Source organism: Oenanthe melanoleuca, chromosome 3, assembly GCF_029582105.1.
Source record: "Oenanthe melanoleuca isolate GR-GAL-2019-014 chromosome 3, OMel1.0, whole genome shotgun sequence".
Taxonomy (NCBI): Eukaryota; Metazoa; Chordata; class Aves; order Passeriformes; family Muscicapidae; genus Oenanthe; species Oenanthe melanoleuca.
The window spans coordinates 82,543,392-82,559,985 of NC_079336.1; the positions used below are offsets into that span (position 1 = coordinate 82,543,392).

General features: G+C 39.7%; 1 protein-coding gene across 1 annotated transcript in view; it reads left to right on the plus strand.

Annotated features, from left to right (window-relative positions):
* The window catches only part of PLB1 (phospholipase B1), a 75,191-nt gene that overhangs the window by 43,009 nt on the left and 15,588 nt on the right, over nt 1–16,594 (plus strand). The window contains exons 36-47 of the mRNA XM_056487986.1: nt 3,148–3,199; nt 3,339–3,419; nt 4,517–4,582; nt 4,993–5,093; nt 5,793–5,874; nt 6,289–6,393; nt 8,041–8,136; nt 9,280–9,351; nt 10,925–10,987; nt 13,131–13,191; nt 13,890–13,948; nt 16,414–16,472. Coding sequence (XP_056343961.1) covers nt 3,148–3,199; nt 3,339–3,419; nt 4,517–4,582; nt 4,993–5,093; nt 5,793–5,874; nt 6,289–6,393; nt 8,041–8,136; nt 9,280–9,351; nt 10,925–10,987; nt 13,131–13,191; nt 13,890–13,948; nt 16,414–16,472 — 897 coding nt within the window. The remainder of the gene's footprint in view (nt 1–3,147; nt 3,200–3,338; nt 3,420–4,516; nt 4,583–4,992; nt 5,094–5,792; nt 5,875–6,288; nt 6,394–8,040; nt 8,137–9,279; nt 9,352–10,924; nt 10,988–13,130; nt 13,192–13,889; nt 13,949–16,413; nt 16,473–16,594) is intronic.

The following is a 16,594-nucleotide window of genomic DNA, read 5'->3' on the forward strand; positions in this document are numbered from 1 at the left end:
TTGGAGCCAGTTCTGTCAACATAATAGGGATTGTAATGTCTTGCAGCCACCTGAATTTGGCTCTTTGCTTTTAGTCACACCTGGGAAGCTGCATGAGTTGAGCTTTGCTATATTGCTTATCCTAGAAATCCCTGGATACTTATTCAAAGTCAGTGCTGTTTAATTAACAAAACAGATGGCTGCTTGAATTCAGTCATAGTTTGGGCACAGAATCTGGCAGACCATGCCTGGATTTGACATTGTGAATTGCTATTACCCAGACCTTAATTTGTTTGTTGAAAGTAAAATTCATCTTGCTTCCCAAAGGAGTCTTGGAAGTGAAGTTCAGAAGCCGAGAGAGGTGTTTGTGTGTGCTGTATCTAAGCAAAGATTATTAGGACTTATCAAATTTTTTTATTGCTCTCCTGTAGGCCTTGGGTAACTTTTGACTCATTCTGGTAATCTCAGTAAATACTTGGATTTCCTGACAGAAATAGGCTGCTAGGTCCCCTGCTATATCCTGCAGCCCCCACAGAACTGAAAGTAGGCATTTTTTTGCCTGGTGATGACCAAATATAACTGTGTATGTCAGTGGAATGTACATCAGCCATCAATGAGAATTTATTATGCAGCAGACATCCAGATTATCTCCAGCTTTTGCTTGTTGCATGAAAGAATGAGAGAAGAGCCTGTCTCGTATTCTTTATTAGCTAAAACCTAAAAAAGGCTTTTTGATTTGGTGGGAGGACTTGAAGCAGGATACACAACCTCTGAAGTCACCATTATGACTTAAGGCAGCTTGTATCAGCAACTGAGGCATTGCTATTAAATAGCTGTTTGTTAGTTGTTTGGAATGATTTGATGGATGCTAGTCTAATGAAAATTGCCTACTTCATCTATACCAATTAGTTTTCTCTCTTCATCTGCAAGTGACTGGACTGGATAAACATGATTAAATTGAGCTATCTTTGTTTTGTAACCATGTTTTGTAAACATTCAGCAAGGAGACACGGACAACAATTATCCAGACTTCTGCTTGTCTTCTGTTGTTTCTCTGTCTCATAAAAGTCCTGTAAAATACTATCCCTGAGCTCTGGAGTACTTTTTTTGGGGTTTGTGTTCTCTAATGTTTTGGCTCTTGATGTAGCTGAGAAGATGAATTCATCCTAGCAGAGTACTGAAATGTATTGCAACATAAGGAAATGTTTCTCCTGCGTTAGGTATTTGACCCTGGAATGAGGAGGCAATCCAGCATTTATTCATCAGCCAAAAACATCCATTTTCCAGTGATTCACAGAACAAAATAAGTCCACCAGCTAATTCCAGCTAATGCTGGTATTTAAGAATTGTTACCTGGTCTGTCTTGCTTTATGGTGCTAATCTGGGAAGTGCTTTCCAGAGGTGCTGAGACATTTCTGAAATCAGATAATTTTGCAGCCTTACCAGCTTATAGAAACCAGGTGTAAAGGTTTCTTAAAATTAAATCCATGGCTGCTTTGAAGAGCCCTTTCTTGAACTAGATGGAAATGTAGTAATGCAGGTCTCATGCAGCAAAATGTTCCTGAATCCATCTGCATTCATTGCCAAAGTGCTTAAGTACATGATAGAGTTAAGGATAGATCTGAATAATGTTGCTGTAGCAGAGCCTGGCTGAGGTCTCTGATTTCATGTGGGAAAATAAAAAAGGTTAAGAATTTAAGAGTGAGAGGAGAAAACAGGTGACAGGAATTGTGAATATCTGCATTTCCCATTAGCAAGCTGTTTCCATTGGTCAAGATCTAAATTTGGTTGAAACTGCAATTCAAGGATGGATGATTGCTGGCAGTACTTCATTCAAGATGTTATTGGATCTTGCTGACTGCATTGGCTCAGGATGCATCAGCACCTCACTGACTGTATGAGAAATCAAATATGTTGTGGACTGTCAGATCAATAAGTGGTGTTTTGCTCTGTGTCAAAATTGAAGATGATGTCCTAGCTTAGGGGTTTCCACAGTTAGAGCAGAAGGAAATTGTGACCACTTGTGGCTTGTGGTAGCTTTGGGATATAAATAAATAGGTTATGACATTGGACAAGGGTAATGGTGATAAGAACTACTACATGCACACACTGTCTGTGTCACAAGTAGATGTATGACAGGGCTCATTCCCCGGCAGATGCCCCCATGCCAGTGTTAGATCAGTATTCAGCTGGACAAGGGTTGTGAGAGACTTCTCTTTTTCCTACAGCAAACAAAACCTCACAAAGGGGAGCTAAATTCTGTTTGTCATAGAAAGCGTTATGCTTATTAATGTCAGCTGATAGGCTCCCAGAAATGCTAGCCAGTGTCTTTAACAAGAGTATGGAGGGAGATGCAGCTCATTCTGAACCACAGACCTGCCTGGAAGGTCAGCACTTTCTGACCCCATTCTCTCCTCTCTCTCCTCTCTCCACTCCCTTCCTGCCGTTTGAAGACCAGCCTATCAGGGCAGTCAAACAAAGCTGAAGCATTCAGCCTAGGTAACTCAAAACTCATGGCACTTTAGATATCTATCTGTGTGTGTGTATATATATATATGTAAGTACAGAAAAAGGAGAAAGAGAGTGCTCACCTGGCTGTTGGAAAACAGCAAGGCTGTCATCTTAATTTGTTTGAGTAATCTTGAAGGTTTCTTGGATTTTTAATTACCCTGGAAAATTGTGTGCACAGGGCTGTAGTGATTCTGGGTTCAGGCTACAAAAATGAGAAGGGTGTGCACAGTGAGCTCTGAAACCTACATTTTTCAGGGACATGTTGCTCAGCTAAATATTGGGACAGGGGATTCCCTTGTTTTAGTCTACAAGAAATAGGTTGATAGCTGCCTAGCTATACAGAGACCCTCTGCTTACAACTGTTGCCCTGTCTGGCTTTTCAGCTGTTTTAAGTGCTAAGCACTGTAATAGGAGCTGAACTTATGACTCCAGATTAATTACTGAATTTGAGCAAAATCTGTATTCAAGTTTGATTTGATGTTGATTTTATTACCAAGATGTGAACCTGTAATTTGATCACAGCAACATGAGTATTGTGCTGTGTCCTCAATCAACCTTTCTGATATCTGAAAACTTGATTTAAGATGTCTGAAGTGTGGTAATGTTGATCTCTCAATATGGGTGTGACTTTCACTTACTAGTTCTCCTTCTTTCCAGGCACTTGCCAGCCCAAGCAAAACGTCTTGTGAGTCTTATGAAAACTGATCAAGTAAGTTGTCTGGGACTCCTTTAAACTTACAGCATGGACAGAAATAGGAGTTGCTTCACACAACAGATCCACCTGCAGTGATACCGTGTGCATATCACAGCTAAAGAAATTCAGACTCGTTATTTTCTTTGTTGCACAGAGAATTGACTTTGGTGCCGACTGGAAGCTCATAACAGTGCATATTGGAGCCAACGATCTGTGCAACTATTGCAAAGACCCTGTGAGTAGTGGAACTTGTTGTCTGAAACTCTGGTGTCAGTATAGAAACACCTCAAGGGAAATCATAAAGCCTTCACAGAGATAACATGAGTTATACATGGGCTGCTGTATGTTTTGACAGGGTTGTTGCTGGCAATACCCTCATAAAAAAAGTTACCAGCAACAGAGTAGGATGGTTTTGTTTTTTCTGGCTTACTCTGGGATAAGAACCACTGCTTTAGCTACTGTTTGTTGGCTGTAAGCAAAAAATGGAAGGGAAGAAATGCCTCACTCCTCTGATGTGGTAACTGCTCTGCTGCTAGCTTGGCCTCTTTAAGCATCCAGGAATGGCAACGGTAGTTCAAAGCAGTGCAACCCTACAATTGTCATCACGCCGTAACTCACAGTGTAGGGAGGTGCTAGGAACTGCTGGGTTGTACATATGAGGAAAGTTGCTGCAGTGCTCAGTCTTATTTGAATGTTCTGCTTCTCTGCATTGTGGAGAAGCCTTTAGGGCTGCCATCAGGAGATCATGGGAGTTGAGTGGGCCGGCAGCAGGGAGAGGCCACCTTTCACTGCCAGCTCTCACTCTCTTGCCTTTAATATGCTCACTTCTTATGAGCATTTTCAATCCTCCTGCAACCCCTTGTGCTTGAGAAATGTGCTTCTTCTGCAGGAGCCTTGCTAGGCATCTTTGCTGCTGCTGCCAAGTTTTATAGCCTTATTTATAGCTATGACCTTGACTAGCAATGATTTCACATAATTTTATGAGAGCTTATCAGCTGGCTATGAGCATGCTTATGGCTGCTTGGTTTATGCAGTTCAGCATGCATTCACATTGGGCTCCTTCCTGCATTTTTACGTGATGGGCCCTGTGGACTTGGGTTAAATATGCTGCTACTCAACAAAATTTATTTTAAATCCAAAATTTCACCGATCCTCCCTATGTTTTGGATTAACTACTATGCTTAAAATACCCAGTCTTTAGAAAGAAACAGGAATATTCTACAGACCACAGTGCTGAGAGCAGAAAAGGAAGTGAATTAATGTGATTCTCCAGCCTCCCAACCTAAATTCTTTGTGTCTCCATTTGAATGTAATCTCTTCTGTTTCTATCAGGATCACTACTCAGCTGGGAATTACATCAAAAGGATTCAAGAAACTCTTGATATTCTGCACAAGGAGGCAAGTACTGTGAAATTCTCCGAGCATTCTAGCTCCCACTGAGACATGATTGAGTGATTCTAGCTCTTCTGTTTATTTGATTTTGTGGGATTTTTTTGCATTCTGGTACTAAACATATGTTGTTGACTTCTACAAAAAAACATTTTGTTTTGTCTTGTCTATCTGCAGTAGTAAGATGCAGTCTGAAATGGTAGATAGTAACACTGAGCTATGGTGTGGGAAAAGAATCAGAAGCTGAGTTGGGAAGTTTGGTGGAGAATTTGTTGCTTTTTCATTATTTTAATTTTTTTTATCCTTCCAATGGTGGAGAAAGGGAAGGCATGTTAAATGGCTGGACTTTGGGGTAAAATAAATGCACCGTGGGCTGTGTAACCGGTTTCTTCTAAGTCAACGTCTGACTTACCTTTCAGGTTCCAAAAGCTCTAGTGAGTCTGGTTGATGTGGTGGACATCCTCCCTCTGAGACAGTTATTTGTGGACTCTCCAGTTCAGTGCCCCACTTACTTGGCAGAGTAAGGCTTGTTTGACTTCCTTTTGTCCTGTTTGTGATCTTATTCCATGCTTCTCTCATAATTTGAACTGATGTTTAAAGGTAGCAGCACAGTCCTGTGGACTTCCTTCCCATTCAGTGCTGACATCAGCCTGTCTGATGGCATTTCCTTCTCTTGGCTTTGACCTAAGTGTTTTCCATATCTAGAACTGTACATAATGTGCACCTCAAAGGCTGAGGTTAAAGTTACTGAAACAGGGTTCTTCAAGATGGGGTTGAAGTTCACAATCATTTAGATTTGCAGGCCTTATTTTTACAGGAACATGATGCATTTGAAGAGTAGACAGGTTTCCCCTGTTTCAGAGGCTTTAATGCAATGGGTAATTTGCATTCTTTGCTGACCTTTCAGACAGAAACAAATTCTCTGTCTTAAAAATGAAAAAGGAATTGTTGATTGGAAAGGTATCAGTTCAGAAGTAAAACAGACAGAACATTTCAAAGACCTGTTTTCTAGTTCCCCAGGGGCTCTGGTGTGCACCTCTGTCAGTTTGCAGGGTCTTTGGATGCCAGGGTATAATGAATGAAACAAGCTACCCTCTGTGATTGTACAGATTCCCTTATTACATCCATGTCATGAGGGCATTGGATGACAAAGGGCGGCATCTCTATTATCAGATGTTTAACTCTCTATCCCTGTTTTCTCCTCTAATCTACCCCACAGTTATCTGTGCAGCTGTGTTCTCACAGGAGAAGAAAATTCAGAAAATTTCACAATGGTGAAGGACGCCATCAAAGCTTACCAGGTAGGACTATTAAGAATGGTACAGTTTATTTCCAGTAGAGGTGAGCTCTTTATTACCAAGCAACATATCATGAACATACTATGATCTGAGCAGGAGCTCATTTGATGCCATCCAAACCTATAATGTGACCAAAACTAGCAGCAGAGGTATTCAGAAAAATTGTTTCCTAATAGAGGTTAATCAGTAGGAGTTTAGTCACCAAAACCCTGTCCCTGACAAACAGTTTCAGTATTGTGTTCCAGCCTTCTCAGCCCCTTTGCAGCACCTCAGCCCTCTTTTGCCAATGTCTATGGCTATTTAAATTCACAAGTAAAACTTCCTTTTGATTCCAGCACTTTCAGAAAACCCAAGCAAAGAAAATACTTATGATGCAGAAATGTTGTTGAAATATTGCTGGTGGTTTGTTTCTTGCAGCTTGGCATTCAGAGACTGGTAGAGTCTGGCAGATATGACACTCATGAAGATTTCACAGTGGTCATCCAGCCTTTCCTCCAAAATCTGGAGACTCCTCTTGATAAGGTATGATCTGAAGGTGATTTCTGCATTTAAAAGAGTAAGGGTGGGTGTCTTAACTATAGAGACTATATTCAAGATAGTTTCAATTTGTTCTGTGCTTTTCTTATGAGAAGTTTCTGCTTTTTGATATAGTACAATAGATTTCCTCATACAGTGAGCAGTTCTTAGTTTTATGTATTGTTCTTCAATATCATTACTGTTTTGGAAAATTAGTCAAAACCTGATTTAAGAGGTTTGTTTGTGTATGTTCTTTAAAGAACATAAATATTTTTCTTCCTGAAAATACATGATTAATAAAAGACCTAGTTATTAAGTTACAATTCTTAAATCAAAATACGTGCAATGTTCAGTGCATCATCTACCATCTATGGCATCAGCTCCTCTTTGTGCCACGTAACTCATTTTTCTGTCTCTCACAGAAAAGGAAGTTTACCTATGATCTCAAGGAAGTAGTTTTATGTAGTTCATATGTATATTTTAGTTCCTTGCATGGCAAGTTCCAGTAAGCTGTAAATCTAGGAAAAGACTCAGACTTTCCCTAAAGCTGAAACTATTTTCATATGTACCTGGAGCTAAGAGGAGATGTAGCAAAATATCGAGTAAGACTTGCTCTGGCATTATTGAACTGAACTGATTCTGAAAATGTTCCCAATAGCTGGTGAAAGTTTGAAAAGTCAAGATGCTGCTACAGACAAATTTGGAAAACTGGCTGAAAGCTTCACAGGCCTTTTGTTTGGTTTTTGCAGGAAGCTGGTGCCCATGAAAAGTTACCCCTAGGAATTTTGGTACTGAGGGAATACAAATAAAAACAGAAGAAGCAAAATATTTTTAAACTTCTTTTTTGTAGTTTCACAAGCATTAGTTCAAATTTTAAGAAGTTCAGGATGCTCTTTTAATTTCTTATCTCACACAACATTCAGATGAAAACTCTGTCTCTAAACATGGCAAAAGATATGATGCAAATTTTGGTACTAGTACTCTAAAAAGAAAGCCCAACCACACTGAAACAAAACCTGCTCAAGTTTTGAGAAAGAACTGCTCTGACCAAAAAAAGGTGCTTCAGTCATGTTGACCCTAATCTCAGTATTCATGTGACAGACAAGATACTTAAATTTCCAAACTCCATCCCCTTCAGATCCTCCAGTACCTGTATTAACCCTGTATTAAAGTACAGCTTTGTTCAGAAAGGAGACTGCTCTGGGGTGCTTGGTCAGCCTGGCTGCCTTTCATCAAACACTTACTTTCTTCTTGATCCTTTCAAAACTCACAGCTGTGCAGAAGGTACTGCAGAGCATGATGTTGCCTATGGTTCCAGTTCTAATGACAACTGGAAACAGGGAGAGAAACTCATCCTTATTGCAGAACCTGACGAGGAACTGTACCCATAATTGAAAATGGTGGTTTTGCTGCTTCAGGATGGATCTGACCATGGAGGCACATAATCATCTCTAGCTAAGTGTTTCTGGTAGTTCATAGGTCTGCTGAAGTACAGTTTGTATTGCCAGACAATCAGGAGCCTTTCTGCAATGGAGCAGGGAGAACAAGTAACATGAATCTCTATTTACTGGTTCTGATTTGGCCTCAGCAACTCCAAATTGGAGGTGTGGGGTTTTTTCCATACTCAGATGTCCTTTATGCTTTTATTTGTAGGATGGGAATCCAGATGTCTCCTACTTTGCACCTGACTGCTTCCATCCAAGCCAGAAAGGCCATTCTCAGCTTGCCAAGGCTCTGTGGAATGCTGTGGTAAGGTGACAGGTGACAGAGATATTTTCATGGCAGTCAGGTCTTGGTGAAGATCTCTTTACATGCAGAGCCTGTCACCTTACTGCCATGAAAATATCTCTGTAATAAGCATTGCAGTAAAGGCCTGAATAACAGTGGACCTTGTGTTTGTCTCTCCTTAACCAGTTAAATACCCTCTGGCTTTGGCACTGCTCACTGCCTAGAATCTCTTGATTCTTAAAGTGTGTGGCAAGGAGAATGGTGCTGCAAGTGCATGATCACAGTCATTTTGTGACTTCAGCTGAGCAACTTCAAGTCTTCTTCATCCATTTTATTCAAGGCAGGATAGCATTTAATAAGGATGATGTTTCTATGGGCTGCTATGGGAAACCACCAAATAAAGAATTGTAACTGCATCTGTCAATTTAAAATGGATTACTTAGAAGTTTGTTTTAAATCTGTGTGTTGTTAATGTCTCATTAGGAATTAAAGTGGCTTTAATTCAGTTCAGTTCAGTTTTACTACTTTTGGAAATGAGTTAAGCTCAATAAAGATGAGTCACTAAAGATTGCTTAAGCAAACCCATTTTCCTTAGCATTGCAGTGCAGGAGTCCTCAGCAGTCAGAGGCAGTATCTTGGATCCTGAATAGTAACTTCCATATACTTTGGAGTAATATTTTAACAGCTGACATGATTACTTGCAATCATCAAGCAGTACCTCTAATTAGATTTGGTATTATCTTCTACACATAAACAATCTTTTGTTGGAGATGCCATCATGCATCTTAGTTATAAAAAATTGAGGGACTCTTAACGTCTTTTATGCAAGAGAAGAAAGTTTATGACCTTGCCTTCTGGAAAAATGCCAAGGTACTTCATGTGCCTGCCAAAATCCTCCAGGAGTTTAAACTGATCCACTGTAGCTTTCCATTTCCCATTTTAAGCTTCTTTCTAGAGCTGCTCTTTTGTTTTGTGGTTGCCATGTTCTTTCTGAGAAGTAGATGCATTTCAGCTTTGGCTGTAAATCTTGGTCTGTAAATACAGGCATCTTTATATAGATTTGAAAGGTATATTTATGTTGGAGTCTTTTTTATTAGAATTGTTATACAAATTTAAGATGAGCTGACATGGTTAAAAAATAGGTTCTTTTGTCTTTGTTTCTAGTTACAGCCTGTTGGCCAGAAAGCTGACTCATTTGATTTCTCTGCTGACATCGTCCTTGGCTGTCCAGATCAGGTAAACATGCCCACATTTTGGAAGCTGCCTATCAGGAGGCTGTACTGCTTGTGCTTGCTGCAGAGACAGGGATTGGGTATATCTGGAACAAGTTTGCTTAAAGCTTTGTTCTGTTTACCTCTGAGCCAGGAGGTGTTCTCATACACCTGCGCTGCTGTCCCGTGGCCATTTTGCTGTGCCATGAATGCTGATTGACCACGTGCTGATTTGTGTGTTTGCAGTTGCAGCAGAGGTTGTTTTTTGTTGTTTGTGAAGTACAGAGGCAGCTCAAACAGCAAACAACAGAATATCCTGTGTTAACTTTCCCATCACAATGATGTTTGGGCACCACAGCAGCTTTGAAAACCCAGAGTCTGTTGTCTCTTGGATTAGTGGCAAGTTGGTTTTCCTGGCCTGATCCATAAGAGGAATACTTCAGACTCTTTGGAATCTGCTTCTGCAGTTACAAAACAAGCTGCTGAACTTGCAGGACAGTTGCTAGGTACCAGCACGTGGAAATGACTGCTGCAGGCAGCAGTAATTGGTTTCCATTCTTCAGCAGTTTCAACAAGAAGACCAAAGAATGGAACAGATCAGAGAGCTGAGTTCTGAGTTTTCTTAGTTCTGAAAACAGGTGTTCAAGTATACATGAGGCTTTGTCCATATTGTGTCCATCCTGTCAGACGAGAACAATCTGCTGAGTTATTAACCAGCATATTTCAGAAGTCCTCAGATTTGCTCAAATTGATCCGATTTCATTTGCCCAGCATTCTTTCCAAGCAGCTTAAAGGAACTCAGCAACTTCTTCAGTGCCAAATAATGTGGATTTTATACTTCTTTCCCTTCCTTCACTCTTATTCAAAGATGTTGCTTTTCAGAAGTAGGCAAAGAAGTTTTATATCCCTTGAAAACATGTATGGCCATTTTTTTTTTCAGAAATGGTAAACCTTTAGTAAGCCTAAGTGCTATGAAAAGATCATTGACAAAAGCGCCAGTAGCCATGGAAAATTATTTGTTTTGAGGCAACCTTAGGTACAATAAAAGCCTGTTCTCTAATTTCAGTGCTTTTTAAGACTTTCTTATGCAGATGCTGGAGTTGCTCTTGATGGAGGTAAATGAGCCTCCAGGTGAATTTTTTTAGCCTATATGGTATGCATGTCTCCCTAAATGCATGCTGCATTAGTAGGGGACAAAAATAACCATGAAATTTCTTCATCCTCCCTTGGAGGGAAGAATGATCTTTTCAGTAAGCAATCTTTCATCACCCTGCTGCTGACACGGAAGATCTGCCCAGGTTTGTCTAGATACTGCATCAGTGCCTTTTGAAAGGACTAAACATCTAATGAAGTCTAATTTAGAAGTTAGGAGAGGAAGATGTTAAACTGGCATATGTAATTTTTTCACGAGGTACTAAACACAGATTTTATTAATTTTAAGAAAGGAGCATAATTTCAAAGTCCATATTCCAATTTTATAGTTTAGGCAATTACTTTCTTCATTTTATGATATCTTGATATGACTTGTTATTGGTTTGTGCCATGTGCTTATTGCCTAGTTTCTCTTATTTCTCTTATTTTGTTTCCTCTTTCTCCAGAACAGTCCCTTCCTGGGAACTTACAGGAATAGCAACTACACACCTCCTAGAGAGCCAATAGAGGTAATTGTTGCACCTTCTGCTGCATTTTAGGCAAACTATGCAAAGCTGCATAATATCTCTTAAAACATCCTGAGTTTATAGATTACATAAACTATTACCAGTGTTTGGAAAGAGAATCCTGCCTTGCATTGCACTTTTCATTGTGTAAACAAATGTTTTCCTAAAAACCAAACAAAATTAATTATATTATGGGTGCAATTATATCAAAACTGTAAGCAAAGTGAGTAACCTAGAATGCATAATTCATTTGTATAGCAGTTCCTCACAGTATGGAGAAGCTCTCTTAGAATCCTGACCCCCAGATAATCTGAGGAAGGTCTAGGTATTCTGCTCTGAAGGCATTGTTCTTCCTTACACTCAAGTAACTTAACCTGTAGAGGGCAGTCACCTTTACATATTGGATGTGTCACCCTATACGAGGGTGACAGGAATCCCATTTTCAAAGGAATTTAATTTCCACCATGACTGAGCAACTATCATGAGTCACATTAAATAAACATCAGAAACAGACATTGTGTGTAGAGGTCAAAATGGACTGGGCTAGTTTGACATGCTGGGGATGCTCATGAGTTACCCAATTATCAAAATCTTTGTGTGCCATGAGGGTCACAAAGAACAGCAATTGTTGTCCTAGCAAGTCATACTTTGCAGGACTGAAATGGGATTTTTATCAGTACAGCTAGAGTTATATTTTATTAGGTAACTCTTAGGCTTCCACTGAATCTCAGCAGCAACAGCTTTTGAAGTGATAAAGGAAAGAAGTAGAGAGAGGGTAAAGCAACAATTTCTGATCTAAAAATAAGTCTGTCTGTCCTTTCTAGCCTCTGCAACCAGACTTTAGTGGTTGACAGTGGAGCCTATTGCAACATATTTTACAAGAACAGGTGAATTTGTGGTGATGTTTTTTATCAGCAACCATGCTTTCTGAAGACCACTGCTCCATGTAGTTTTGCTCTGGTAGAATGGTGCAGTCACAGAATAACTGAGGTTGGAAGAGACCTCAGAACATCCCTAGCCTGATCTCCTGCTTCCAGCAAGGCTATCCCCTGGATCAATGGACACATTGCTTTTGCAAGGGCTGCCCCCTGTAATAATTTTAGTTTTTCCCTTGTTGCCTTCTTGGCTAATATGGTTGCTGGTTACCAAAAAGCAGTGGGAGACATTCATCAGCTCTCTCTGCTGGTGAACTTAAGTGGTCTGTGATGTGTGTTTGATTCAATATCTTAATTGGTGTAATATACATAATAACTATTATGTCACCAAAAATGTATGGTAAAATACAATTATTTAGAGCTTGACAGTTTTCTTTACTGAACTTTTAAAGCATTGAAATTTTTTCAAATTTTATATTCAGTAAAAGCAAGTTATTTTTGAAACTTTCTAGTAAAGAGTATGTTCCTGGCAAGGTACATGTGAAACAATAATTTAATAATAGGATATATAAGGTTGTTCCAATGCTTGACCACTCTTTCAGTGAAGCTTTTTCTAATATCCAACCTGAACTTTCCCTGGTGCAATTTGAGTCCATTTCCCCTTGTTCCTTCACTGGTTGCCTGGGAGAAGAGACAGACTCCAGTCCTGTCACACCTCTTTTCACGCAGTGGTAGAGTGATAAGGTCACCCCTGAGCCTCCTTTTCTCCAGACTAAACAACCTCAGCTGCTCCTCATAGGGCTTATGTTCAAATCCTTCACCAGCTAATATAATAATACATTAATAATATACTACATTAATATAGCATGATAACTTTTCAGAGGATTTTATTGTTGATTTTTCTTTGCTTTTACCTCTGAGCAAAACTTCAAACCTGGAGAACTCACATTGTAGGTCATGGACAAAATTTCTAGGCAGTGGAGAGGGAAAAAATAACCATCCTTATGGGACTTTGTCATAAGCAGCATCTCAAGATGAAATGTTTTGCCTTTGGAAAAGTTTTATGTTTTGGCTAGAAAATGTCACCACAAGTAATTATTGTTTGAATAGTATTCCACAGAGAGGTGTAAGACTGTTGAGCTACATGGGCACCAAACTGGGATCTATGTTTTAACTTGGTTTTGCCCTTTACTGTACAGCTAAACCATGTATGAATTCCACATTATCTTTTAGCTACAAGATGAAACGAATTTTTTAACTTCTCATTTCAGAATTGGGGCAGTGAACTGTCGTGTCCTGGTCATAGTCCATCTAGTCGTGTCCCAACATCAGGTGAGAAAGAACTCCTGACCTAAAATCACACATAGGAAAAAATTCATCTGTTGTTTCTAGAAACAATAAGATTTTGAAATTGCACATCCTAGATGGAAACTAAACAATAAAAGCTGGTATATTTAGCAGCAAAGAAAAGAAGTCTGTCTTGCCATTCACAGTAAGCTCTGCATGACAGCAGGTATGTCTCTGTGGATAAATGTGATCACGTTTATTATATGTGTGTATCATATGCATCATTCATCATACAGCAACGTGGCAGATTAGAATTGCCCAGGAGGGTTAGTGATGTAGCAAGTTGGAATGTGCTCTGATAAGCAGTGCAGTGCAAGTACCATGTGTAGTGTGAAGATTTTACTGGGACATTTTAATAGGAAATGATGATCTTTGACCCAAACCTGTGAGCCAATTAAGAGATTCAATGTATGCATCTGTAAACATACCTAGACTGTTTTTGTTTTTTTACCTAAGCTGTTTTAAGTTCCACTTCTTTCCGTGTTAGTGTAATACACTGTTGCAAGAAAAGGCAAGAAGTTCCACATTTTGCCTAGGTGACACACAGAACCTGAAGCTTCTTCTACCTTAAAAGTCTGCAAAAATGCCATTAGATTGGAACCTAAGACCTGCATGTTTATTCTATTAGACAGTATTTTGTCAGTTGTCAGTAATCCTGCTTTTATTGTCCTACTGCTTTTCAGTACATGAGCTACGGCCTGGTGATATCAAAGCCATAGGAGCTCTTGGAGATTCCATTACTGTGAGTACTGTTGTATTTCCACACTTGGAATGAGAAGAGCAGTTGTTGATTTCTACCCAGATGTTGTCACGTCATGCATCATCAGATAGAAAGCAAATTGCTTTGGCTTGGCAGAGAAAAACTCATCTACCTGGTTCCCTTTGCAAAGAAATAGCCTGCAGGGATATGAGTGACACTGGCAATTGTGTAATCCAGTAATAAATAGTTAAGACCAGGACAGAAATAGGATCCCATTCTCTCTTGCATACAGTTTATTCAAGTGTTTTTGAAAAGGGAAGTGTCTGTCTTATAGGAATAGTCTCTTCTGACATGAAAAAAAAGAAGCAAAAGCAGTTGATATTTTTGATGCAAGAAAACATTTTGCTGAAAACTCCCATGGAAGTAATTGATTGCAAAATGAAATACTTCCCACTTAAGATAATTCTGATACTTCTGTATTTCAGAGTTTTGCTTTCAGATTTTGCTTCCTGGGTTAGATGTCTTCCAGTTAAAGCTCTGATGTATTTCAAGTACTAAGAAATGGAGGTTTAAAACAAAAAGTAGGCACCAAAAAAAAAAAAAAAAAAAGCCCCAGAGAAGAATAGCAGGGAATACTGCAGATCTGCACTGAAGTTTTCTGAGAAAAAGTTCTGGAATTACACAGCCCTACAGAATTGTTCTGGCAGGGGATGAAAGCAAACATTTGCGTCAACAGTTCCCATGAATTCTAACTCCTGTACTAAACCAGTGCTCATTCCAGCAGCTTCTGTTCCTGTTGTGTTCAGAGGGACTTGAAGGGTCTGAAGGCCTTATATGATTAGGCTTATCTTACAGACAGGTGTGCATGTCTTCATTATGCATTATGCACCTTCTCATTAGCTCTGAAACTGATTTTGCTTGACCTGATGTAATCCTGGCTTTTCCCCTGCTGCAAAGAAGGGGGAAGAAATCAGTGAAGAACTACAAGTCTCCCTCCTATCTTTGCCATGTCTCTTAAAATTAATTGCTTTATTTCTTTCCCCAACATCAAATGCTAGTTATGTGCACTAGCCTATAGCTCTTCCATTAAAAAAATATTAGTTCTTTTAATATATGAAATATTTCAGAAAGCCCTAGTCATAGGGACCAGATTATATTGCTTGAGGTCTGTGTCTCAAGAGCTGGGCAAGGCAGGTTCTCTGCCATTATTCATGCAGTTCCTATCAGTTGCCAGTGCCACAGCAAGGTGTGTTTGGGGGTTTTATTAAGTGATTTATTTTGGGGGGCCAGAAATCTGCCAGAGTATTTCCCACATGCACACACATACTCACACCTCCCACAGCAGCCACGCGTGCTTTGTACGGTGTAACCATCCTTGGCACAGGGGCACTGCAGCAGCAAAGCCCACCAAGACATGGATTGTCCTCCTGGTGCTCCTCACAAGACCCCTGAATGCAGTGTTTATGGTTGAATTGGTGCCATGGCTTTTGAAGAATACAAAATTAGATGAGGCCAGTAAAAGACTGTAAAGCTGCAGAAGAACCCCTTTTCATGTTTGCTGCCCTGAATGCAAGTCAGAGTGCTGACCTTGCTATGGGTCTGTCCCCATCCTGTGAGCTACTCAAATTCAGCACAGAGGTCTTTGTTCTGATGGCTTTATGTATTTATTTAATTTTGAAGGATATGAAAGTTCACAGTGCAGTAAGAAAGGCTGCCTTGATATCTATACGGTTGGAGATTAATGAAACATTGAGCAATTTAGTCATGCCACTGGTTAGAATTCATCTGTCTGACTTCTCTAGCACCACTGCACAGTGAAATCGATAGACACACCAACATGCTTATCTATACTGGCCAAAAAAATCCTGTCTACACCTCATCATGTCTGTGTGTTAAGTAGCAGACTGGATCCAGGAGAGGAAAAATGGATTGTACACCAAAGATTTGTTTTCTTGGCAGATTAAAAAGCAGCTCCTCTGATTTATGTGCAGCTAAAACTGGATGGGGATTTTTCATCAGTGTTTGGGGCTTTTTTTCCTGGATTACTGAGTCTCTCAAAATCATCTTTCTTCAGGAAATGCCAGGATGAAGCATTTTCCATCAGAAAAAAATCCAAACAAATGCAAAACTGTTGATTTTAATCTGGGTCCCATTGGGCTGCTTAAACAGTATGAGTAGCAGCTTTAAAGTCTTATGTCCTTGACCTTACAATCTGATGTTCTCTGTCTGGACTATATCTCCTCTGATGCTCTGTGGTCTGCTATCTAGACGAGTTCCTCTTGCATATGAGGGGAAGCATGGAAAATTTAAGTATGGGAGGTGCAGGGCTGCCCACAGGCCAGTGTGTTGAATTGGGATATTGCAAAAGCTTGGCTGATGCAGAGTGATGTTATCAGAGTAATGTTTCAGCACTTTCAAAACATGATGTATATCTTACCTAAATTCTTAGAGCTTTTTTTTTGTTTTTCTTTTAGTATTTTATCAATTGTTATTTCCATCTTTTCCAGACTGGAATAGGAAGCAAAGTACCGGACCTACAAACAGACTGGAAGGGACTTTCCTGGAGGTAAGTGAAAATGCTTATTTTTTTCCCCCTCTGCTTTCATCCACACAGCTAAAAGTGTGGGTCACCTGCTTGTGCAGGTACATCTTTGTATATGTAAATTCAAGGGGAAAATGCTGACAGCA